The sequence below is a fragment of the Ochotona curzoniae genome, unplaced genomic scaffold, assembly GCF_017591425.1.
Source record: "Ochotona curzoniae isolate NIBS_2020 unplaced genomic scaffold, NIBS_Ocur_1.0 contig_3037, whole genome shotgun sequence".
In the NCBI taxonomy this organism is placed as follows: domain Eukaryota; kingdom Metazoa; phylum Chordata; class Mammalia; order Lagomorpha; family Ochotonidae; genus Ochotona; species Ochotona curzoniae.
The window spans coordinates 1,053,261-1,079,381 of NW_024465699.1; the positions used below are offsets into that span (position 1 = coordinate 1,053,261).

A 26,121-nucleotide genomic window follows, 5' to 3' on the forward strand; every position below is an offset into this window, starting at 1 on the left:
CACTTTTCACTGGTATGGGCAAGGATAACTTTTTTGAGAAGCTCCATGAAATTGAAAGGGCTTTTAGTTGGAGAAAATGAGCCTTTTAAATTAGTGTCCTGAGGCATGTACGAATGTTGAGGTTCTGATACTTCTTGGCAAATGAAGAAACTCCATTTCCACATTAGACACATTGCTCTGTGTCAAGACAGGGCAAGGCAAGAAAAGATGTTACCAAGAGAGCTACTGCAAAAGAAGCAATATTGGGCACATGAAGAGTAGGCTTCCTTATAGCATTAACTGAGGCTCAATTTGAACAGCAAGCTCCTCCATAGCCAGGCAATCCTAAACCTCGTACCAAGCCAGTGTCTTTGAGGTCACGATGCCGAGAGAAGCCACACATCCTGTGCAGAATGGCATTCATGGTTCTCTAGTTTGTGAACTATTCAGTTTCATAATCAGCAAGAAGGAGTGGGCTCAGATTGGGACTCGGTACTTTTTCCAGGTCAGTTTATAATGGAATGAATAGATTCCAGTCCACAAGTGTCTACACGGCGTTACATGTTGGCCATGGTCATACAGTGTCCGACAAGGTGTAAGTGAGAGAGCAGCCTTGCTGTGAGGATCTCCGTCAATAGAAAGCACCACTCCCTTCCTGATCTCTTTAGGCTGTCCTGGTGTGCAATCTGGACAGTGCTAGCATTCTGCTTTCAGTGCCGTAAATACGTTTTGGGAAGGCGGCAGTGATTTTATAGCTGTACATACACAGGAGAGCGAGCTTGACCCCAGAGCTAGAGGGCTAGCATCACTTTACAAGATAACAGTTTGAAAGACAACTCTGTAACTGTTTCTCTGTTACTTTCTAAACCTTAATAGCTACCTTTTCTTTACTAAGAGCCAGGAACTCTATTAGACTGCTTAAACTTTCATTTGAAACTTTGGCACAGACGAAAACACACAACACGGTTTTAAGGAAAATATCATTTTACCCTCCATCCGTGTCAAAGAATAAAATAATACCAATGCAGGAGTTTTGCCATATGCTCTGTCCTGTCCCCCAAAATATCTGTTTTCCTGGTGGGCTTAGCGATTGCTTGCTTTATGTCATTGCTATTAGACATTTAAATATGCTTCCCATAGCGTAGTCATCAATTACCAACCTGAACGCTCTTTTACCACAATTTCATCAACACATCATCTCTACTGTCTCAAAAAATACTCCCCTATCTTTTTTGAGAAATGAATACATTGACAAACTTGACCCACTTGTCTTGTTGAGTCTTATCCTGTTAATTTAATCACTGTATACCTGCCCAATTTGGACATTCTTTTCTTCTCTGCGGATCACACAAATGAATGTCACAGCTGTTGATAGGATTCAGCTTGAGCAACGCTGGATATTGCTGTAGACAGGTTGAGTTCTGCATCAGGAGGCCCACCGATAGTTACTACACAGATCAGTTGCTTTGCTGAAAATTTTAAAATGGTAATATCCAGACACTATCCATGATTTTTATACATTAGCTTAAACAATGTGATATATTATGTTGTGCTTCCTCTCATTTAAAATACAGTTAAAAGGAACAAATGAAAATCCCCTTTACCTAGTCTGTATTGGAACAACTCAATTCCCCTATCTGTGTGGTTAGGTTATTGAATGCCTCCAACGACCTAAGTATTTAAGGCCTGATAGTGTGGAATCTTGAAGTGCTGATAGTGGGAGGTCCATAGGTCATTGGAGTGGTGTGCCTAGGAAGGTAGATGCCCTGGGAGGGTTGATATAAAACCTGATTTAGTCGCACATGGTTGCTCCCTGCTCCTACCTTGCCCTATGACCCTTCATATGCATGTCCTCCCCCCCTGAAATGAGATTTTCCTTTGGGCCCAAGCCCTGCGTCCAAAAACGTAGTTGACTATAGCTCTCTGTGTTTTCTTATGCAGATTCTCTAAGATATTTTAGTAATGAAAAGCTAGCATCCATCAACCTCCGCAGACAAACATGTAGGGTTTTAACAGATCCGATGGCTCTCAGTTCACTGTAATATTTGTCCTTATCAAGGCTGAAATTTCTCATTCTTAGTCCAAGTCTACGTTTTTCAAGAGTGGCTTTTTAAAAATTGTTAAGGTAGGTTGAAAAAAGAGAGAGAAGAGGGAGGGAGCACAAAAACTCCTCCAAATGCCCAATAGGGTGAGGGTTGGACTGGGTCAAAGCTTGGAACTGAAATCTCAATGCTGGTATCCCGCATGAGTGCTAAAAGTCAGACACTTCACAATGGCTAAGATGCCAATTGAATCCTCACTTTCCATCTGAGGATACCTTGTTTTGATACCAAGCTCTGTCTTCTGACTGCATTTCTCTCACCCAGGTGGGATGCTCAGATTGGTTCTTTGGTCTGGTCCAACCCATTCAAATGTATTTCAGATATTTAGTGAGTTAATGAGAGTGCTCCTTTCTCCTCTTTGTTTCTCTACTTCTCTTTGTCTTTCTCCCACTCTCAAATAAGTTTACAAATTAAGTCCCAATTTATACTGTCAATATGTTCCAATTGGTCCTCAGAGGATATACTTGCACTTGTTCAATGTGGGCTCATGTGAACATTATTCAATGGTGATTAGACACTGATACTAAATGTCAGGTTTTTTGAACGCTCATTTCTATTTTGTAAAACTTTTTTCATTCCAATCCGGATTCCTTAGATTTTTTCTTTTTTCATGTGTGTTTATTTTCTTGCATTCCTTCTAGAATGGTCCTTATTTCTAATGTGATATTCTCGCTTTCATTCTTTTGAAAATATTTATTTTTGTATTTGTATGTATTCAAGAAAGCAGACACATACAGAAGCACACACACACAAACAACAAGAACAATGTTTTCTGTCGGCTCATTGTCTCTGCAAACACTGGCAATAGCCAAGGCCGAGCCACACCAAAGCAAGGAGCTTGGAGCTCGATTCAGTAATTCCCAACGGATGGCAGGGATGGACAAGTTGAGCCATCACCACTGCCTCCCATGTTACGTACAGACAGGAAGCTAGAACTAGAGGTTGAACAGCAAGGTGCAACTGCACATTCTGTTAAAGAATGTAGGAGTCCTAAATTTGTGTCGAAACTACTATGTCAAATGCCTGCTCCTTATTTAATTCTTCCTTGAGTTTCACTGTAAAAGTTGAGATGAAGCTTGTTTATATGACTTAGTTATTGTCCTTTAGCTTTTTTGGAAAGAAGATGTTACAGTTTTGAAAATGTTTTCATCATTAATAGCTTGAGGCAGGGTTTTGACTTACAATAACAAAAGCTGGCAAATTTCCTATGAGGCTCAAGATAGTGAATAATTAACAGTACTGGGACAATTTGGTTTCTGTTACAAATGTTAGAGTATTCCACTGTCATCACTAAAAAGAATACTACGATGAAACTTTATGTAACAAAATTATGTGGATTGATTGGCCGGTTCACCATGATTTACTAATTTCTATTCTACAGGGATCTCATTCTTATTTTTTATAGTAGCTTTGCATATGAGGCCGAAATAAACATTGGATTTCTATTTGGTAGCTTTCTATGGACAATATTTTTGTCATTTTTCTTGAATTTTTACATCCTTGAAAGGTCAGATTTACTTTTCCATTGTAGTATAATCTGTCTTCTAATGTTGTTGTGCAGTAGTGGGAAAAATCTCATGATGCCAGCCTTTCTTAGGTTCCCATGATCTGTTTACCTTTTCATCTGAAGTTTCTCTTTGCTTCATATTTATCAATTCTACTCTGTTCAGTTTCTATGTCATTCCCAGTAACTTTTTCTCAGTGTGTTGTCTTGTATTGGTAAGTGTCATGAAAGCTGATTTCTAAGATCTCACAGGATCTGTACTACTCCAGTCTCATAAGCTGATACAGGTGGCGGCGGCGGCGGCTGCTTCTTCTTCGCTTACTTCTCCTTTGTTAAAATATGTTTATTTCTATCTGAAAGGCTGCTTTACAGAAAGTAGAGGCAGTGAGTTATCCATCTGCTGGTTTAATCCCAAATGTGTACAGTGGCTGGAGCTGAACAGAATAGAAGACAGAAGCTTCTTCTGGGCCTCCCATGTGGGGACAGGCTACAAAGGACTTAGGCCACCTGCACTGTTTTCCTAAGCCATAAGCAGAGTGCTGAATCAGAAGTGGAGCAGCCAGGACATGAACCAGCAAAATCATATGGGATGCAAACTCTTGTGGATTAGCCATGGCATAGGGACCCAGGTATAAGTTTCTTAAGAACTACAAAATGTCTATAGTTTTGTACTCATTACAAGCTAACAAGTTAACAGTTTTCACAAACATTGAGAAAACCCACTAGACTCCTTTCTCAGACACCAAGAATCTTGCAACTCATGGTAGAGAAAGTATAATGAAACTCAGTGTGTTTGGGTGACCTTTCCTTGTCACTAATCCAAATGAGGGGGACAGTTGAATTGTGATGGAGGCTTGCTTTCCCATGAGCTTAAGCAGCCCAGAACTTCTATAATGAGAAGTAAGCAAGCCTGTTTTGTGTGATAGAGTGAGACTTTTTCTACACTGCAAAGTCAAAATGTGTGTTCCTTCTTCCCAGGATACCTACTGTACATGCATGCTTTAAAGAGGGTGCTGGAACAAATATATAGCTGGGCTGTTTTGTACTTAATAAAAATGCATGAATGTCAGCTACCAATGAAAATTTACTTTTCAATGAGCCTCTTTTTAGGAACTATGTTCAAGGTTAGATCTATTTCCACTGAATGAATTTAAACTGGCCAATGTGCTTTCCAGTGAGTATTCATGGAATGTTTTTGGTTCTCTCCTTGAAAATGTTGAATGCTTTTGAGTCATTAATTTGTCCCTAAGTTTCCCACTGCTTACACACCAGGAGAAATAGAGAGTACCCAGTTCTGTATGGTTTTTGGTATGTTAGGGAATTGTAGAACTTTATTTTTTATCTAGAATTACAGATTGGATAATTAAGGGATTAGTATTTAAAATCCATGAATCTAAAATCACTGAAGCCCATTTTCCAGAAATAATCCTTTCTCCTTAGAGCAGTAGACTGGTCCTGATTTCATCAGCCTGGAAGGTTTGATTTTGTGTATTAAACTTTTCTTCATTTAGTTGTATGCTAAACTCTTATTGAGTTGCATGAGAATGTTTGTCCATCTTCTCCATGTTAAGTATACTAAGTTGCTCTACTGTTTTATCGGTAGGATCTAATTTTTTTTTTCTGTAAGAGTAACTGCTTCTCCTTTTTTTTGTATAAAAGTATCTACTTCTCTTATTTATATTTGTATACTCCATCCACAAAATTTCTTGCCATTAAAAAAACACATTGTGAAAGTTAGTGAGATATATAATAAACATGCTCATTTAAAATATATACAAAGCATGTAAACAAGAATAACTCTTATATTTGCCATGATAGTAGAAGATTATAATGAAATTTTTATTCTTTTGGCACTATATAAACAGTCTATTGGAATATAAGCTGTTTTACATAACATCATATTCCTGACCTTTTACCTCAATTAACTTTCTCCCTCAATCACTGGCTATATTTTGAATATAAATAGATGATTGAGTGGATTAGGAGTGATTGTCAATAGAACTTGCCCTAGGAAAGGTGGAAAAATGAATGGATACCTTCTGTAAAAGAGGGTTGAACCACTGAGAACTTCTCTTCCATCCAGTGGGGCTTTTTATGTCCTGTTACATAAAACACTGTTGAGCCAATCAGAATAAAAAGAGTCATTGGCTTAAATTAACTATTGTATTTGCTATATTCTTTTTGTTCCTGCGGTAGCTCTTATGTCAAATTGTTAAGTATAATAGGTGATGAAATAACACAAGAAAACAATCATGAAACAATTGAGAACGTCAGATGCCATTTGTTCACATAGTAATGAAGAAGCTACAAAATGGACTGTGAATTGTCACAGAATAAAAATACACAGTATATAACCAATGGCCATTGCAAGCAATGACTGGGCTTGACATATAAGGTTAATAGTATTTCATAATTCTCATGAGAACATTTAACAAAAATGAGAGAGGATACATCCAGACTCCCTGATCATCTTTGTAATGATGATGTAGTTTCTCCCCTTTCTTTTTCCCTTCTCCCACTTATTTCTTTTACCCATCTTTTCCTTCTTTGAGTTGATGAGAGAATTGATGATAGAACTTGAGTAGATTTGTAGGATAGAACTTGAGAGATTTAAAACCTTTCCTAAATCCAAAATGGTTAATATATTGGTACCTAGACCAATATGATACATAGACATAAAAAGAGATCTATACACTAAGAAACACAACAGCTAGGCTAACAGAGTCAGCACAATTTAATGAGATATATTCTGGTTTATCTGATTTCAACATTAATGGCATCACATGATATCCTGAAAGTATTATTTGCACAATCTAAGCAGGTGATTCTGAGTATTAAAAGGAAGGAGTTAAGAGCCCAAGGGCTTGGTTTCAAGTTTTCTTTTGGGAATCGCAAACTGATTGCCACTGATAGAAAGTTAATTGGTAGAGGAAAAAGTCAGGGCCTCTTAATTCTCAGGGGAGGACCCCGAGGCATGAGACCTGTCTTTACTTGATAGTCCTAGATTTCAAGAAGGGAATTTATGGGAAAGGCTGAATCTAGTACTGAATCATGCAACATAAATTAAACATGGTTAAAGAGCTATAAAAGACATCAGGGAACATCAAAAAAATATGGCAATATGTACATGAGATAATTGTCCATGAATTTAAAAATCTTACTAAAATAAGCTTATCTTTTAATTTCAGTCTGAGTACAGTTTTTGAAATATACTCATGGAAACCCACCCTTCATACCAACAATTAGTAAATATCATTCTGTAGTGATCTCTCCTTCAATTTATGAAAGATTGCCCAGAATGGAAATTTTGTTTGGTGCTGTTCTGGTAATTATGTGAGGAAAAGAGGCATGTAACCACAAGCTTGTAGGCTCAATAATTTTGTACTTCGCAAGGACAGAGAGAAGGACATTATTTTGGGTCACTGGAAAATCGTTTTGGTTAAATAAAAACAAGAAATACCAGGTTCAGAGAAATTTCTTCATCAAAGGCAGAGTGATTATCTGAAAGGGACAAATGTTACGCCAGTGTCTCCTGATGTTTTTCTATGTCTAACATCCCTCTGTCGTTGTAGAAAGAGACTCAGAAAACTCTACTTTGTTTTCTAAAGAAATAGGAAGATTAGAAAAATCTACACTAATGCCCTCTAAAGAGACAAGATATCATTCTTCATTTTTTTTTTTTTGCTGTGGCAACATAAAAGATATTAACTGATTACCATTGATTTTAGAATAAGGTCACTAGGGCCCGGCGCGGTGGCGCAAGTGGTTAAAGGTCCTCTCCTAGCACGCCCGGGATCCCATATGGGCGCCGGTTCTAATCCCGGCAGCCCCGCTTCCCTTCCACTCCCTGCCTGTGGCCTGGGAAGGCAGTCGAGGACGGCCCAAAGCTTTGGGAACCTGCACCCGCGTGGGAGACCCGGAAGAGGCTCCTGGCTTCGGATCGGCATAGTATCGGCCCGTTGCGCTCACTTGGGGAGTGAATCATCGGACGGAAGATCTTCCTCTCTGTCTCTCCTCTCTCTGTATATCCGCCTTTCCAATGAAAAAATAATAAAAATAAATCTTTAAAAAAAAAAAGAATAAGGTCACTAAATATAAGTCCCGTGTCAAAAATTTCTGGGTAAAAAATAATAAGAGCAGGTAAATTCCTCACAATCAAAAACTGCTTTGATGTTATGAAAAAAATATACACCGGATTGCATCCGGACTGTTTTACTTCCTTAAGGCTCGCATGTTTCCCCATATGTGTCACAGAAGAGCATAGGGTGTAAAGAAGATAGATGTGTAAATATCGTGACCAAAGCAAGTCTCCCAGTTGGGAACTCAGAACGAAGAAGCCGTTTGTCAATATCTTTAGGTCTCTAGTGAATAGCAAGAATGCTTCTCAGGATATTGCAACTCTGTCTGCTTCCACCAGAGATCATAATTGGGCTATGAATTTTTATAACAGGAAAGTCTCCCTGTCAAAGCCAGGGATGGAAATAAAGTTCAGTTAGCTTCATCTCAGTTCTCTATGAGAGGTGCCCATGCATATTACCTAAATATAGAGTGTCTTCACGTCTTTTCTTTCTTTCAATATAAAAATATCTTGTCGTTTACTGGATAGAGATGCTGAAATAAAGCCTGTTTCTGAGGATTGCCCACCATGCCAGTTTTCTCTGCCTAAACACTTAATGGACACTTTGGGGAATTTAAGAAGCCGATTGAGGTGAATAAAGGTGATTTATAAATCGAAACTTAATGATAGCAGAAAACACCAGCTAGAGGTTTTTCTTCATCTGCAATGAACTAATTGGACACATTTCAGGCCAGGTCTCCAAAGACACAGCTCATGAACCCTGTTCTTCCTGATACTGTGCTCATTACAGACACTCAATAGAGGATTGGCTATTTCTAGGGAAATCCCGGCAAGATGGCCTTTATATGACACTGCAGATTTGTCCCTGGAAGAAGAGACAAGAAAAAAGTAGTGAGAGGTTTTAAAAAACTAGCCGCTTACAGAGTCCTATCTTCCTTATGCTGTTAGCCTGAAACTGAAATGTTTATTTCTAAAGTTTCCATGGCTTCACAAATCAACCCCACTATGTTTGTCTTTCTCTGCCAAAGCAGAGTTTGTCTAAGTCATGCTTTGTTACCTGGTGGTTATTAGTGTAAATTGTGCTTCTGTCTACAATTCAATTTGGAATATTGAATACAGCATGTATGATATATATACATATATATTATATTATAAAATATATATGTATACATCATATAAATAAATAAATAAATATATATATATATTTTACGATTGTCTGTCTCCAATGTTAAAACACTTTAATGGTGATAGGAATTTACATGTTTTCAGATCCTGGTAGTGCAGCCTCAGGCATTCACCTTAATACTTGAGATGAGATGCCTTGTTTTCTCACTTTAAAGCGGTAAAATTTCAAGGAATGAGGGCCTTGAAGATGTTCATGGTGTTGTGGGTGAGATTTCTGAGTGACTTCGGAATCCCAAATAAATATACTAGGAAAGTCATTTTGTAGGTTATGCCTACTGGAAACCTAAAACTAGGATTCGAGGCATAACAGTTATCAGAGGATTATGGCAAGTCTCAAATGCAAGAAAATCTTTCAGAATAAAATGGCCTAGTTTGCAAGGTTTAGACACCTTGCAATTTTTTAAAAAAAAGAATTTGCTTATTTTTATTTGAAAGGAAGATCTTTCAGAAATAGAAGGACAGAGAAAGAAGGTCTTCCATGAGCTGGTTCAGTCCCCCAAATGACTTCAAAGGCCAGAGCTGAGCTGATCCAGAGCCAGGAGCCGGGAGCTTTTTCTGGATCTCCCAAGTAAGTGCAGGGTTCCAAGGATGTGGCCAATCCACCTGTTTCCCCAAGTCATACGCAGAGCGCTGGATGGGAAGTGGAGCAGCCAGGATAGACCCTGCTCGTTAATGTCTGGTCTGACTGAGGATTAGGATGCAGTACCACTACAGTAGTCCCCTAGAAAGGAACTTTTACTGGCTAATCACTCTAGGTTTTTTTCAGGTATGAGAATATTTCAATTTTTTAGAAATGATAGCACAGCTTGCTTTATAATTACATGAGCGTTATAAAATGTATGGCTGCCTATAATTTAGCTCAGTAAGCTATAGTATGAAAAAGGTGATTTTTTTTTCTTACATTTTTCTTGCCATTTTAACTCTCCCGGTAATTGTCAAATGCTTATGGACCTACTCAAAAAGGTTAGTGAAAAGATTATTATGAAAAAAAGAGACTAGGGATTTCAAAATTTTTCTTGCAAAATAAATTCATCTTTTATTTCTATATTCTTTGTAAATTACTCTTCAATCAGAATCTATACTTTGATTTATAAAATGCAAATATAATTACACACATTCTGAGAAGGGAAAGCTCATACTGGCCATCCAACACAGGCGCTTTGGTTTTAGAAGATAAGGAAGTTGAGGTGGGAAATAGGTGACCTTGGCCAGCACCCCTAGGCCGTGATGGAGAAAGCGCTAGGCTGGCGTCTAGTCTATTTCTGGTCCCTTTGCCTCTGCTGCACTAGGTTATATCCTTGAGTGCCTTCAATATGTTGTAGACATATGGTTATCACTTGGTGCTTTTGAATGTTGTTTTCTTTAATAATATTAGAAACGCCATGTAACCATCTGTGAACAGCTTTATCATAGCTTTTTCTTTCAGGGTGAAAGGAAGTCCTTTATTTGGGAATATCATTGAAATATTTGATAAGAAAATAAGTTGGACATGAGGCAATGAAACTTACTTTGGGATTCTAGAATAGCATACAAAAAAAAAAGGAAAAATAGAGCATTGAAGTTTGGGCAATCAGTTTTTCTTAGTTTTTGATCTAAATGTCAACAGCTAGAAGATACTGTTTACTTAATAATCCAATGCAAAAGATGAAGACTTAAACAAAAGCATAAAATAGAAAGAAGGGCCCAGCACAACAGCATAGAGGTTGAAGTCCTTGCCTGGTACATGCCATGATCCCATATAGTCGCCGGTTCTAATCCCGGTGGCCCTGCTTCCCATCCAGCTCCCTGATTGTGGTCTGGGAAAGCAGTTGAGGACGGCCCAAAGCCTTGAGACTCTGCACCTGCATGGGAGACCTGAAAGAGCTCCTGGATCCTGGCTTCTGATTGGCTCAGCTCCGGCCATTGAGGCCGCTTGGGGGCGTGGTGAACCTTCTGATGGAAGATCTTCCTCTCTGTCTCTCCTCCTCTCTGTATATCCACCTTTCCAATAAAAATAAATTTTAAAAAGAAAGAAAAAAGAAGATTCACACACACACACACACACGTGCGACACACGATCCACAGTCCATGAAACAAAACAATTTATGTCTTAATCTGTAACCAGAGTGAATTTTATGCTGAATTCAGAAACTAGATGCAAGTTCAGCTCTTATATTCAAATAAGGAATCTTAAGTAGAATGAGGCTAATTCCCTCGGGTGTGGGTTTGTCCTGCATAACAGAATGACAGAAAGTGAATCCCTTCAAATCAGGCTAATTTTCCAAAGTGGAAACATTGGAAATGTGGGTATATTTAAAACGTGGACAGAAGGGGAAGAATAGAAGTATGAGAAAAACACTTTAAATAATGAGGACCTTACACCCCTCCTCTAAGCTGCATGTGAGAGAAAATCTGGCTTGCCGTTTTAACTCTATGAAGTCAACAATGGCTGTCCTGTTTCATTCTTGAAATTTGTTTCATATTTTTACAGGTGGTAATTACTCCTCACAAGAAATCATTTCTATAAAAACGGGCTCAAATAAAGCACCCAGTACTCTCTGTAACTCTGTAATATATATTCTATAGGTCTACTGGTGAACACTATTTTTTTTTTTTAATGAGGAGGAAGCATATTGAAGGACCCGAAGTTTACAATTCCTGTTCAGGACAAACACTTTAATTTGGGACTCAGGCTGGGCCAGTCCCACCCTGACAGCTCTTGGCTGTGCAATGCTGGCTCACTGAGTGAAGGATGCTGACAGATGGACTCCTTAGCTCATACAACCTAACTCAGCTGTCACCTCCACTCTGCTCCCCCCGCCCCCACCCGTGTTCTCTGTCCCTCCTGCTGGAATTTACTCACCACACTTGCTTTGGATTCATGGACATCCCGATTGTAATATTTCTTTCTTTCCTGCGGTGAGCAATCCCCAGCTACCTGTGCCTGAGACTGACTGTCCTTCCTCTGCCATCTCCTTGAGGCAGTCAGTGTTCTTGGCTTCCTGGGGAAACCTACTGTTAGTGCACCTGCAGGGAACTGATGGACTCTTACACACACACACTGTCAAAGAGCTGCTTCAACTCTTACTTCCTCTTTGCTCTGAGCTTCCCCATCTCTCTGCAATGTAAGTTGTGGGAATTTTGGTAGAGTGTGTATTGTAGATTCCTCTGTTCGTTGCAGCCTCTTAGCTCTCACTTGTGCTCAGTATATGTCAGATGCTCAATAAACATAGTTTGAATGCGAGAGGCAGTGCTGCCCAAAAAGACTTAAAATTTAAATGTGTGTGTGTGTGTGTTTCCTTCGTGTGTCCAGTATAAAAATAAAAGTGGGAAAGTATGGGATTATAATCTTGGTGTGAGTGCTGCTTTTAAGCAACCTTTTGGAATTTCACTGGCATTAACTAGGTAGCTAGCGAGGAAATGCGGACTGGAGAGTAAAGATGTCCACTGTCCCCAGTCGAGAGGCGCACAGCCTCAGTTCACCATCCAGGACAACTCCTCAGGTCTGGCCAGATGCAGCCTGTCCTAGCCGTGGACCCTTGTCCTGCACTCCCAGTCTCTCTTGCCGCCGGCTCTCTCAGAGCTCTGGAGCATGCCCAGTGGCCACGTTCGAACCATCGAGGGCTTCGCACGGGCGCGCTCCGTTTCTCCGGGTTTTAGCAAGAGCCCGCGGGGGGCGGAGGGGCTCCGGGCTTGGTGGCGGGGGCTCGGGGGGGGCCCCCGTGGAGCCCGGCCGCCTTGGCCGCGCGCGGTGCAGGGCTCTCTCCCGCGCTGCGGTTGCTGGGGAGATGCTGGAGCTCGGCTCCCGGCGGCTGCACCTGGTGCTCTGAGCTCGGTGCGGGGAGCCCCCAAGGGCGGGCAGCAGTGCGGGCGGGCGGGGGGCGCGGACTGCGGTAGAATGCCAGTCAGGCTCCTCCCGCGCTGCCAGACGCCGCTCCAGCGCGGTCAGGTGCCGGGAGCCCGGCGCTCGCCGCTCCACTAACTTGCCACTGGGGCGCATCTGGTCCCCGAGGCTCGCTGCGCTTTCGGGAGCAGAGGGCGGGGGAGAGGGCGAGTTCTCCCGTCTGCAGTAGCCAGAGGAGTCATCCTGCGAGGGGAGAGCCGCCGGCCGCCACTCTTCTTCCCTTCCCCGTCACTCCCCTCCCCCTCCCCCAACGCTTTCCCCTTCGGCCAATTCGGAGAGAGACGGGCGCCTTTGACATGCCATCCCTGCCAAGCCACGGTCCCCGAGTCTGAAGTGCCCGCTAGGAAGTGAGCGCCAACGCGGGCCGCCGGCGATGACAGCCATGAAGCAAGAGCAGCAGCCCACCCCCGGGGCCAGGGCGAGCCAGGCGCAGCCGGCGGACCAGGTGAGAGAGTTGGCGGCTCCAGCCAGGCTGCTCAGGGAGGGGTGGTTCCAGTCCGCGTTCCCCCCACCCTCTACCCCGCCTCTCCTCCCCGGCTCGGCTCCCACGCCTCCTTTTCCCCCCCCCCCACCCCCCCCCCCCCGCCCCAGTTGAGGCTTTCCTCTGTTCATCCATGGACTCCGCAGGAACTTAGAGCATCTTCGAGCGCTCCGGGACCGGGCGAGAGGATGCGCAAGGCAGAGAGCCGCGGGGAAGGGGGGAGAGAGGTAAAGGTTAGGGGCGCTCCCGGGAACCCCTGCGGGCGGGCGGGCGGGCCACCAAGGGAGGGAGAGATGGTCGCGCCAAGGAAGTGGGTCCTGACCCCACAGTCCAGCGGTGCAGGAGGATTCCAGCCCCGCTTCTGGAAACGTTCACTTGCCGCCTTCCAGCCTTGCCTGCTGGTAGCCAGGACGCGCTCTGGCCGAAGCACCGGAGTCGGCAAGTGACCTTTAGGCCGGCGAAATTTTTCCTTTGCTTTTCTTAGTATTATTGTTTGTTTATTTATTTTCGAAGAGAAAAGGGTGACAGGGCTGAGATGGGGGTGCCCCAGGAATTTGGATTTCGCTGAGTGAAACGGAGAGAAGGGGATGGGAGAGGCATTCATTATAAAGCGGGAGAAGGGGAGCTGGGAGTTGTGGCGATTTGTTGAGTCGAGACGTGCTCTCTCTGCTGAGGGGAGGTCCGCTATGTCGCCTGGGTTATTCCGATCTCTCTTCGGTCCTTTCACACGCACGCACCAACCCTTTTTGTTTCTGTCTGAATGGTTCTCTAGCATAAACCGTGCAGTGGGTCCACATCTTGTATTTTTCCCTGCATTGGGTCGGGGTCGGGGGCGGGGGGGGGGTGGATTTCCGTGTCTCTTCCTGCCAAAGTTGGAGGGTCTGAAGCGCCCAGGTGCCTTGCTGAGGAGGAGGGAGGCTGCTGGAGTCAGCTCCAGGTGTGGCACGTTTGCATCCAATAGGGACTCCCGGGCTTAGAGAGCTGCAGTTGGGTCAGTGGGTAACCAGGGAGCTGGAGAGCCCAGGCACCGGGGCACCTGACTTGGGGCTCCTGGCCCCTACGCGCCTCTCAAGGCCGTCGCTGGAGGCGTTCCTCGCAGACACTCCCAGTTGTGTTCTCCGAGTGGGGCGCTGGGGCTGGGAGCAGCTCCAGCACGGTTGCATCGCAGCTCTTCGCGTGTGCTAAGCACTGTAGAGCTGCTTGAAGGGAGCTGTCCAAATCTCCCAGGAGTGGCTGCAAGGTAGCGGAGGAGGCCAGGGGTGTTGAGAGGAATCTTGCCGTCTTTGGTAATCTCTCCGGGCTGATGGTCTCTTCTCTTTTCTTCCCTTCTTGTTTCCCTCACATGTTTCATACAGGTGGTGGGGATTACTCCGTGTCTTAAAGCTCCCTCTCCTTTATCCGCAGCTAGGGCGATGCATGTTGCAGTCTTTACAAAGCGTTTGTTTTCTTAAGTCATCTTTTTTTTTTTTTCCTCTGTATCTTGGGATAGCCATAAAAATCCTATGGTTGTTTTTCATCCCCAATGCATCACAATGTAGAAATTGGCTGTACACACGAGAGAGCGAGAGCGAGAGAGAGAGAGAGGGAGAGAGAGAGAGAGAGAGACAGAGAGAGAGAGAGAGTGTAGAATGTGGGTTCCACATCCTCTTCCAGGCAGGCAGCTCTTAAATTTCCTTAACAAGCCAGAAAGCCTGTCTAGTGTTCTTGGAATGATGTTACCAGTAAGAATGATTAATCAGATGAAAGTCCCCACGTGAAACCATGCTCACTAACCTGTGACACCAGCTGGTTACTTGAGGTGCTGCAAACAGTTCAGCGGCAGTGGAGGTGGGAGGCAGGTGCAAGGCACAGCTGAAAACATGCAAGTCAACAGTAGGCACAAGTTGTGTGTGCAGAGCCAGTCCTTCTGTGGGGAGAAAACTGGAAACTTAAGATGCCTTGGAGGGATAGCTTCTATATTCAATTCTTTTTTTCTTGTTCCTATACCTTTTTTTAATGACCGCTTCAAGTACTTAGAGAACGGCCATTTGCAGAAGTATTGTTTGAATTTAGTGTTTTAAAAGTGACTTTCTGAGCATGTATGTGATTCTGTACTGACAGTGGAATGCATTTTCTAAGAGAGATTGGTTCCAATAAGACAGGCTGATTCTGCAGTGGGGAGGGAAGTCAAACAGAAACACCCAGGCAGGCATCCTCCTGAGGTTTTTCGAGTGCCCACACGTAATACCTCTATCTACTGTTTGTTCCAAGCTCGACATATGGAGTGATGGCTGAGTGATGTGGATGATCGTTGTAAATGTCTGTACTCCTCCTCTCTGTGAGGCTTGTGCATGTACAGTGTTGGCCGTTACGGTCTAACCCTATAGTTGTAATTTTCATGCGTTCCAAGACTATCTCCATAAAGACAAGATTAATTGTGCTGGTTTCCATGCTTTGTTAAAGGACTTGCAACCCTAAACGAAACTATATGAAATTCTATCTAGTCCTTTAAGTAGGGGCCACTTTCCAGCCACTCACTCACTGTGTATCGATTTGGAATGATTTAAGCTGGTGAGTGTTGCCAAACAGGCCTTTCACTTTCCATGGTTGAGATGTCTGCTGAAACCTCAGGAAACTGGTCCTCAGGACACAAGCTCCTACTCGTAGTTATAGCAGACAGGAAAACCATGGTCTTTTCTCTGGGTGAGTATGCTCATGAACCACACTGTTTGGTTGTTGGTACAATACTGTAGAGGCTTGCCCTCACTCATCTTAGGTATTTACTCTCCTCTGGCACACTCCTACACGGCCAGACGCAGCCCCATCCAAAGGACTAGCAACAATAAATGCTACTGTAACACTTGTACAACCAATCTTCATCATTGGAGCTATTTTTATTATCTGGCAATTATTTTTAAAAACAACATAAATTTAAAAGAAGTGGTTACAAAGGTATGTTTTGTGTTCATGAGCCTCCCTATTTACAAAATAAATGTGTTGACAGGAGTCCCGTCAGCCATTGACATGTGACAGGATCGATATTCCATTTTCCATTGTGGTTTTCACGCTCTCCAGTGGCTCAGTGTAATGTGTTATTATTTTAAAGAATGACGTCCTGTATGTTTGCCCCATAAAGAGCTTTGTTCTGGGAGTTTACTTGGCAGTGTTTACTTGTCACTTTGATGTTCAAAGCAGGTTTTTGAAGAGTCTCCTGGTGCTATCCCCATTTCAGAGATGAGAAAACCAAGAATTAAAAGAGTCAGGAAACATGGCTTTTCTTCCAAGTGGTGAGGGCTCAGTCAGGAGCCCTTTAGTACAGTGTCAACTCATCTCCCAAATTATGCACATCCTGATACAGCATGTTCCTTATAGGAGAATTAAAGATAACTGCCAACTTTGTGTGGATGTGTGGATGCACATGCATGTGCCTTGAATGTAAAGTGCATAGAAAATGTTTTAAGTTTCAAATACAAATGTAAATGTTCTTATAAAATATAATGCTGATATCCCCTTTATTCACCTGAATAATACAAAAAGAAACAGATATCCATTAAAGTATAGGAAATATTTTTTAAAAAATCTGTATTACTTGCTACTGTTAGTGAGGCTCAAGTTTGTTCAGTATTATTTCCTTGCTAAGGCAGAGAAAATAATAGAGCTTGCTAATGTCTCCACAAGATGGCACCCTTCTGCAAACTCCAATGGATAAAAATATTGCCTAAAATTTTTGACCATCCTCTTACATCCAAAAAGCAAAAGAAAAAAGTACCACACAAAAGCAAAGCATAAAAAAAAAAAACTGTCACCTTCTACAGTGTGACTAAGTAGGGAATTTTTAAAAGCAACTTAGCTGTATATCATTTTCTTTAAAATCTTGTTTTCTGTAGAAAACCAGTCTCTTGAAATTCACCCTCATAGTCTATTACCTCAAGGTTCTACAGCCTGTCACATTTTCAGTGCTCTAATTTGCATGATTACATGTGCATTTGTGTTTGCATGTATTGCGATAATAGTTCTGCTCATCAGGGTTGTGACACAGACACCCGGGACTCAAACAAACTGTTCCATCCAGCCTTCCATTCAATCAAAAGTTATTTCTTTAATGTCTTAACATTTAAGGAGTCAGGTTGAAAGGAAATTCTGGCTGCTGAAGATGTTACATTTTGTTTTCAATGCAATACATTTCACAAGAATTAGCATGAGAGCAAGGATGTTTGAAGAAAACAGAAATGCAGTTTGTATATGAGTGATGATACAGCTGTAGTGTAACAGGAGGATGTGCACCACAATGGTGCCTCCAGAACTCCGGAGATGGTGGCCTTCTTGCTTGCGGCTTTTGGTGGGGAGGTTGGGTTGTGCATCATTCAAATGAGATTTTTCACAAAGAGTTGTCTACAGAGATATCTATGTAACATTAAAGCACACACATGCCACATTTCTTGATCTTCCAAATATTAAAATTCATATTGTGCATTTTTCATATTTGAAGAGTGTGTGTGTTTTGACCAAGTTCGTATACGACTGAGACAATATAATAGAGACGTGTATAAAGATGTGCACCAATCAAGAAAGTTTAGAGGGTTTTTTTGTCCCCCATCTGAAGGCCTGGATGAGTTCCAAATAGAACAAAGAAATGGTGTAAAGTTGTCCATGGAAGAAGTTAAAGTTTTCCTCATGTATATTTGGAAATGTTTCTGCCCTCATCCACGCAGAAGTATGAAGTTTAGCAACATTATGAGCTTGCCATGATTTTGAAGTTTCTCCTGCAAAGCCTCTTGGACAATAACCGATTTGTTTACTTTTGTCTAACTTGGTGGCATCTGTCCACTTGGCCTGCCTTTTCTCTAGCTGGTAGACATGCTTATAATCTATCATCTATTGACCAGAGCAAAGCTCTTTTCTTTGCCCAGCAGTAGGAGGGTCGAGGAGTAGGTTCTCTGGACAGAATGGAGCTCTTCAGAGAAAACTCTTCTCCTGTAGATTTGTTTTTTTTTTTTTTTTTGTTAAACTAAAACTGCCTTTGGTTTACAGATTTTCATAACTACCTATATGTAATAGCATAGATGATAACTACTTTCAAGCTTATCATAGAAAATATGCTTCTTTCTAATAGTGATGGTGTAACTGCTATGTTTTACAATCTGTTAAGTAATTATTAGCAATATACTATGGTTTGACTTTTACAGAAAATTTCTTTTTCTTTCTGTGAGTCTTATATATATTGACCATTTAAAAGTAATTTGTATTTTGCAGATCCACTATAATGGGTTATTAGATAAAATTTTGTGGTAACTTCATGTTTTTCTTTTTGTCACTCTCTCTAGATGATAGTTCACCTGTTTTGCAAAAAGACTTTTGTCTTCTTTTTTCATAATTGAGTGTTATATTGTATTTCCATAAGTCTGGCACCCAGCAGTTATTGACCTAGGTGTTTGCGTAAGGGAAATGATGTGCTGAGTTGAAATTTAAGAAAAGTTAGCTAAATTTACCACTTTGCATGCGGGAATATGCTGCAGTCAAATTACATGTTATCTGCTTTCAATATCATTATAAGATTTCATACATTTCAATTTTCTTAAGACAAAACATTTTGTCAATATCATTATAAGTTTTCATACATTTCAGTTTCCTTAAGACAAAACGTTATGTATCAAGTTACAAGATATGAAATGAAGAGAAACATGCAAAATGGCTAGCTGTATTATCTTTTTCTAGATCTCTTTTTGTAGCTCTATATAAAGATCCTTTCTTATTACATCTGAGGTCTTCTTTGAAAACAACAACATGGCAAATGTGAATTATATAGCTGAGAACTTGAATGGCAGGTTCTTTTGTGGTTTATTTTCCAATAATGGGCCTGAGTGACCACTTGACGATGCATTAATGCTATTTGTGCAGGGAGAAGTAGTCCTTTCCTGTAACTGGAACATGAGTTTTCTTTTGGTTAGAAGCGTGAGTAAACGAAAACTCCAGTTCACTTTCATTCATCATATTTTGCCTCCAGAAATCATTTTAATACAAGCTAATGATTGCAAGGCATGCCATTTTTTTCTTCCACGTGTTCTACAACAAGTGACAAGAGTCTTTTTTCTTTATATAAGCAGCCTTTTAATTCAGTGTTGCATAAGTTTGCATAATGATTCCTAATTTTTTAGATACAGAATTGAACATAAGCATCTCCGGTAACCCTCGAGCAGAAATCTACAATATATCTTTTCAAAATAGAGTCAGAAACCCATAAACAACTTAAAAATAGGCAAATATTGTTTGATGTTGCTAGTGTATAGTTTAAATTTCCTGGGACCTGTGATTTTCTGATAATTTTTCTGTCTGTTTTGTAAGTTTCAGAAACAAAGTCAAAAACAGATTTTTCCCTCATTCAATTTTTGAAGTCTGTAAAAGATAAGTCTTTCAAGAAAAAGTCAGTTCATTTTGAAGCTACAATCTGCATCTTTATCAGGATTTATCTTATTCTTTCTGATTTTAGGAACTGCATGTATTGCACTTTGGGATGGTCAGGTCCCTATTAGTAACCTTGAAGGCTTCGAATTCGGAGTTGAAATAGGAAGAAATTCACCACCTGTCTTTACATCTGTAGAACAGGTTTGTAAATACATAAAATGAGGGATGGCGTCTGTGGTCCTGCTTGGCATTCTTTGCGGTTTCGTCTGCATGTGCGGCTGCTGGTGAATTGTTCTGTGGTCACAGAGATGCTCTGTGTTACAGAAGGGCGCGATTGATTCTCCCCTTGCGTCTGTGCCGTCTTTAAACCCTGAGCCAGTTTCTTCCACCATCCCCCTCTTTTTTTTTCCCTGCAAAACATGATTTGTTGATGTGTTGAAGACTTAGGCCTAACCCTCCTTTTCTTTTTAAACTCTTCCCTTTATTAACGAGTCTTAATGCATTTACTGATCAGCTGTGGAGGAGCTGTGCTTCCGGGCACCAGCACATTTTGTGCTCAGGTCAGAAAACAGGCAATACAGAGTTGAAGGTCTATCTAAGGTCAGAGAGTTGGTTAGAATTAGAAGCATACTTCTTTCCAGCTATCTTCACATAGAATCGTTTTCTAAATCTCATTTTTCCAGACTTAGCTGGTTCTGTGCAGCTCATGGCCATGTCTTTGTGCCGCAACTGTCTCCCTTAGCTCTTGACATTGCTGGAACCAAATGCATATCTATGTGTTGGTGTTTCTGTATGTGTGTCTTTTATAGTGTTGTGTCCATGGAAAATATTTGCATAACCTTTCCTGGCTTCTTTTATGTGAGGTATTCGTTCTAGATCACTTTTCCTCAGAACTTTGGCATCGTCACAAGACTTAAAGAGTAGCATATACATCTTCTCCAGTTTTCCATGGCAGGAAGTCACCCCAGAGCCATAAAGTCATTCTGAAAGTCAACTGTGAGGCCAGCTGCTCCAGGAAAATGACAACATCACTTTTTACACTAGCAGAACTGGCTTTCTTAGATTTTTCTCTCCCTTTCAGACTGAATGAGCAGCTATTGATTTCTGCACTTAGCATTTCAGGGTGCAACTTAATAGCAATGGAGTAGTGATTAGATGGTTCCCTCCTAAAGGAGGACTGTGCTTAACTTTGGAATGTGTGTTGGTGAATATTGGAGCGCTTCTAGACAGTTAATAGCAGCTAATGATTTCCAATTCACTGGATTTCTTGATAGATAAGACTTTTCTAGAAATTATGGTAATTTTTTCCCAGCTGGAATTGTGTGAGTGCTAAATTCCAGCATGAGACCTAAGAAATATTTGTAGTAAATAATAATTTAGAAAAAGAATTGAGTCGGTAAGAATGTTTGTACTTTTTTTTTCACCTGACATTAAACTCTAGCCCCATAATTTACTAGTTTGTGCAACTTAACTTCTCTTTCTAAATTTGATTCTTTATCTGAAAGTGAAAAGATTATTTCCTTGCAGAATTGTTTGTATGGTTAGCCATGGTATAGTATTAGTAACTAATACATATTGAAAAATAATGTTGCATATTGATACTAATATGTGTTGTATTGCAGTACCAGACAAACATGGAGTTGCAAAATCAAATGCACTAAATATTCAGGTTCCTAGCAATTAGAACTTTAAAGTATTTCCCTGTTTCTTTGCCTACAAATGAAACTTGCATTTTTTCACTATTGAGTTCCTGCTTTATGGATATGAAGATTTTATAATGTCATTCTAACGCAAATATGGATTAGGAATTGATTATGAAAATATCTGGCATCCAGTTTTATATCGCCACATATAAGTGCAAGGAAGTCAATAATGTTTGACTTTTGGGGGTGGAGAACCAAAGATGCATTCACTGCCCTCAATTTGTTTAGTTCTTTCTCGATCCCATGCTTAAATTCCATCTCGTGCTTACAATACATTCTGCATTCAGTGTGCTGCTTCATTCCTTCTAACTGGTATGGTTCTTTAGCTGTAGCAGCAAATCCAGAAGTACTGCTGTGGAATCACAGATCATGCAAATATTTGAAAATAGCTAAATACAATCACAGATTAACTTCTTGGGCTCAGAAATGTCAGCTTCACATCACTTGTTGGTCACACAAGACCGTTTGTGGTAAGCAAAACCCAAGGCAAAGACATCATGTTGTAAAATTGCAGATTTGGACTCATGCGACATAGTAAACCTAGAATTGCTGTATAACTCTCAGAATCCATCATGCTGTAATGAGAAAAATATATTTCAAAAGGGTCAAAAAGTTCCAAGAGGTTATACAACTTATAAGAAAATAAGTAAATATCATAGCAAGGTTTCGTTACACAATACCATCTGCTGACTTGCATTAAAAGCCAGTTTTTAAGTAGAAAATATTTTTTGTGGATAAGCATGTATTAAATTATTTGGATTTTGAACGCAGTGTTACTGGCATACATTCTTCCAATGATTCTTACTAGTGACGTATTTGTGCTCTTCCTTCTGACCAGGTGTTTTAAAACTAGAACATACTTTCTTCTCAATTTTCTTTTCCTTTTTTTGGAAAGTCTTATAAATGTCCATGTGATTAAGTAAGCTGGCAGACTGATAAAGATATCAGTAGATGACAAAGACTAACACCACATCACACCAGTGATGAGTGTGATGGTTTGGAAGCAAAATTTCCCCCCTCCTGAATTTAGGCTAATGTTCTTATCAGAATCAAAGATGTCATTTTCTTGGTCTTCAGTGATATCATTTAAGGAAAATGTTGATTAGAATTAAAGAGGTTGTCCCTGGTGCATTCAAGGATGACCCAAATCCTTAGGATCCTAAACCCTTGTGGGAGACCCGGAAGAGGTTCCTGGCTTCAGATCAACTTAGCTCTGGCCATTGTGGTCACTTGGTGAATGAGTCAATGGACGGATGATCTTTCTTTCTGTCTCTCCTTCTCTTTGAATATCTGCCTTTCCAATAAAAAATAGATAAATCTTAAAAAAAAAAGTAAAGTGTTACAACATTTGTTTTGTTGTAGTTGTTGTTTTTAAGACAGATTACAGAGAGGAGGAGAGGCAGAGAAAGATACTACATCCAATGGTTCGCACCCCAAGTGTGTATTGCTGATGAAGGACCAAATGCTTCACTTTAGATAAGACAGAAAGTCTATTAGACTTAAGAGCATTACATCTTGCCAAAATAAAAGCCTGTAAAAATGACACAAATGGACATGTAATAAGCATCCATCACATATTAGGTCTTCAACAAATGAGCAACCAAGTTGGTAGAGCTGTGTGAGAGCATTTGAGTGTGGGAAAGGACAGGAGTAGAGGGCGGAGTTTATCCAGTCATTCAGGAAAGAACATGCTACCAACGTTTTCAAAAGTATACACAGTGGTTATTATCTGGCATAGCATTTAAACTGTTAGTATTGCTTTTATGGAAGGCGACTCATTTATCCTTACCATCTGACTTCATAAGTTGTAGGCCTATTTTATATACTAAAAATTCAAGTCTGAGAAACATGTTGTCTTAAAGTTATATGTTCTTGTTTGGGCTGATCACATAATGCCCTAGTCTGACATTGAAAATATGAACCTACAAACCTACTCAAGTTTTACTTGCATTCCTCAGAATCTTCCATGACACTTCGCACATCAGAAGATGGCACAATCTGGGCCTCTCTTTAGTGTCCCCGCCAGCTTCTTAAGCAATTTTAGCAAAGCGTTCTACAGATCCAGCGGAGCCTCACATGTCAGATTTGATTCACCAGCAGCCAGGTGCTGGAATGTGGCCAGTCTGCCAACACTGCTTGACACTTCATCCCAACAGGTTGGGACAGGTGTCTTTGAAGGATAGAGGAGAAAGATTTGGGCAACCCAAATTGCTTCTCTGTGGAGAATAGAAGATAGAGCAATTACATAGCAGGAAGTGAAGATTTGTTCTTTAAGGCTCAGCAAAATGGAATTCAGATCCAATTGCTCGGTGCCATTGTCCCTGAACGTTGTGGCTGCCACCGGGACTCCCTTTAGAGGACAGATATAAAACAACCACATGAATTGATTGAAGATGTATTGGAAGTTTTCCTTCCCTTGTCTTTCCCATCCATGGGCACCAACATCATAAAAGACAGCTTTTCTCAACCATTTGCATAAATCTGGAATTCCACTATGACTTCCTTGGTTTGTAATTTATTTCGAATTTGCATTTATTCCTTTTTCCAAGATTGCATGGTATATTTTATGCTGAGAACTGATGTCAGGGGAGGGGCAAGAGAAATATACAGAATGATAGGGCTTTGGAGAGAAACACTGCTCGGAGATGGGCCAGGCCCCTTTTCCCTCTATGGTCCCCAGTGTTCTCAAATGCATTTGTTTATTTATTTTTCTCTTAATTTTTAGTTAGCTTCTAAACTGATTCAATGTGATTTGTGCAATGTTAAGAATATTATGATATTCCTTCCTTCTTTTTCTCTTTCTCTCTCCTCTTTTGAGATTATATCTTTGAATTTGCATTAGAATGTAAAGCCTTAATGCATGAGTGGATGTGAAGTTTAAAAAGTTAAAAACAAAATGGCCCTAGTTTACTGTTAGTGTAGGTGACAGCTATAAATCCAATCTGGCAGAAAATGGCCATTTCACTAAAATGTAGTAAATATTAAATCACAAATCATTTATGTGTAAGATTGTGTTTTTATGTTAATTGTTAAAAATGTATTTGCATTAGGGATCTTAAAAGTAAAGCTTTAGGAAACTATATTTCAAACAATACTGATACACGTAGACTTTTTCTTTTTACTCTACTTTTTGTAAGGGAGACTATGCAGTATTTGTCTTTCTGGGTTTGGCTTATTTCGTTAAATTTGATGTCCTTCAGTTGAAACCACTTAACTGCAAATGGTACAATTGTATTGTTTTATAGCTGAATATTATTCCATTGTGTATATATACCACATTTTTTTTATCTAAGTAATTCATCTGATGATTGGCCACTTTAATGATTATACATTTTGGCTATTCTGGAAAATGCTATTAATCTGGGAGTGCACGTATCTCTTTGATACAGTGTGTCCCAGTATTTTGGGTGTGTACCCTGTAGCATCATATGGCAAGTATATTTCTAGGTTTTGAAGAAATCGTTACATACTCTCCACAGTGGCTGAGCTAATTTACATTCCCACCAACTGCTTTTTTTTTAAAGATTTGTTTTATTTTTATTTTTACTGGAAAGTCAGATATACAGAGAGGAGGAGAGACACAGAGGAAGGTCTTACATCCATTGATTCAATTCCCAAGCAGCCACAACAAACTGAAACTGATCCAATCCAACGCCAGGAGCCAGGAGCTCTTCTGGGTCTCCAACGTGGGTGCCGGGTCCCAAGGCTTTAAGTCATCCTGGACTGCTTTCCCAGGCCACAAGCAGGGAGCTCAATGGGAAGCAGGACTGCCAGGATTAGAACCAGCACCCATGTGGGATCCCGGCACATGCAAGGTGAGGACTTTAACTGCTACATCACTGTGCCAGGCCCAGCATTTTATTTATTTATTTTTTTGTTTAGTTAGTTAGTTAGTTAGTTTTTAGTAGGCCTTGATGAGAATTTGCTGTGGACAAAAGTGGTTGATTACTTTTTTTTAATTATTGGAATTATTTTCCTAAAATATCTTTTGCTTTCTCGTAGGAAAGTCTAGGACAGCACTGTCTAGTAGTCCATTTCAGAATGATGAAAATGTTCCAAATTAGTGCTTTCCTAAATGGAAGCCATCAACCACTTGTGGCTACTGACAGTTGAATTGTGGGTAGCTCATCACACTGAGGAAACAAATGTTAAATTTTACTTTCATTAATTTAAACATATCTGTATATGACTGGCAGCTAATGTATTAGTTTTTCGTCATTACTTTAAAAATTTTGATATGCATGTGAGTTATTTGGGACTATTGGCAAAAAGATTCTTTGAAACTTTTTAGAGACCTTTTTTAGTTTTATTTATTTAAGAAGCAGTGTGTTAAATGCGGACAGAGGGAGATCATGATCTGTTAGCTTATGCCACAAATGTCCTCAACCACCAAGGCAAAAAACCAAAGCTAGGACTACAGAACTCACATCTGTGTCTCACCTGTGCACCTGCTGCCTCCCGGGGGACACCTAAGCAGGGATGGCGGGATCAGAGGAAGAGCTGGGGATGAACATCGACATCCAGTTTGTCACATGAACAATCCAAATGTCATGTTAAGCACTGCCTCCTGAATCGTCTCCTGTCCCCAGAAAAGCAGATTCTCATTGGTATATCTGGGGTCCATTCCAAGATTCGACATTTATAGCATGTGCCAGATGGTGGCTATTCTGTGAACCATATGCTGAGACAAGACGTTTTATTTATTGCTAGCAATGATTTTTTATTATAATGTATGACATTGGCCATGCCAGCACTTGTTATAAATGATGAGTCTGTGGAGTGGGCATTGTAATGAGGCCGGGAGGCTAACATGCTGGATGACTAT

At 40.7% G+C, this 26,121-nt stretch overlaps 1 protein-coding gene across 2 annotated transcripts in view; it reads left to right on the forward strand.

The window, feature by feature from the left end:
* DPP10 (dipeptidyl peptidase like 10) overlaps nucleotides 1-26,121 on the forward strand; it is a 1,236,914-nt gene that overhangs the window by 604,582 nt on the left and 606,211 nt on the right. The window contains exon 1 of one of the 2 annotated variants that reach the window (XM_040979105.1): nucleotides 13,105-13,176. The exons of the other annotated variant lie outside the window; for it this stretch is intronic. Within the exon in view, the coding sequence (XP_040835039.1) occupies nucleotides 13,105-13,176 (72 nt within the window). Of the gene's footprint in view, nucleotides 1-13,104; nucleotides 13,177-26,121 lie in introns of those variants that run through there. 2 annotated transcript variants of the gene reach the window in all.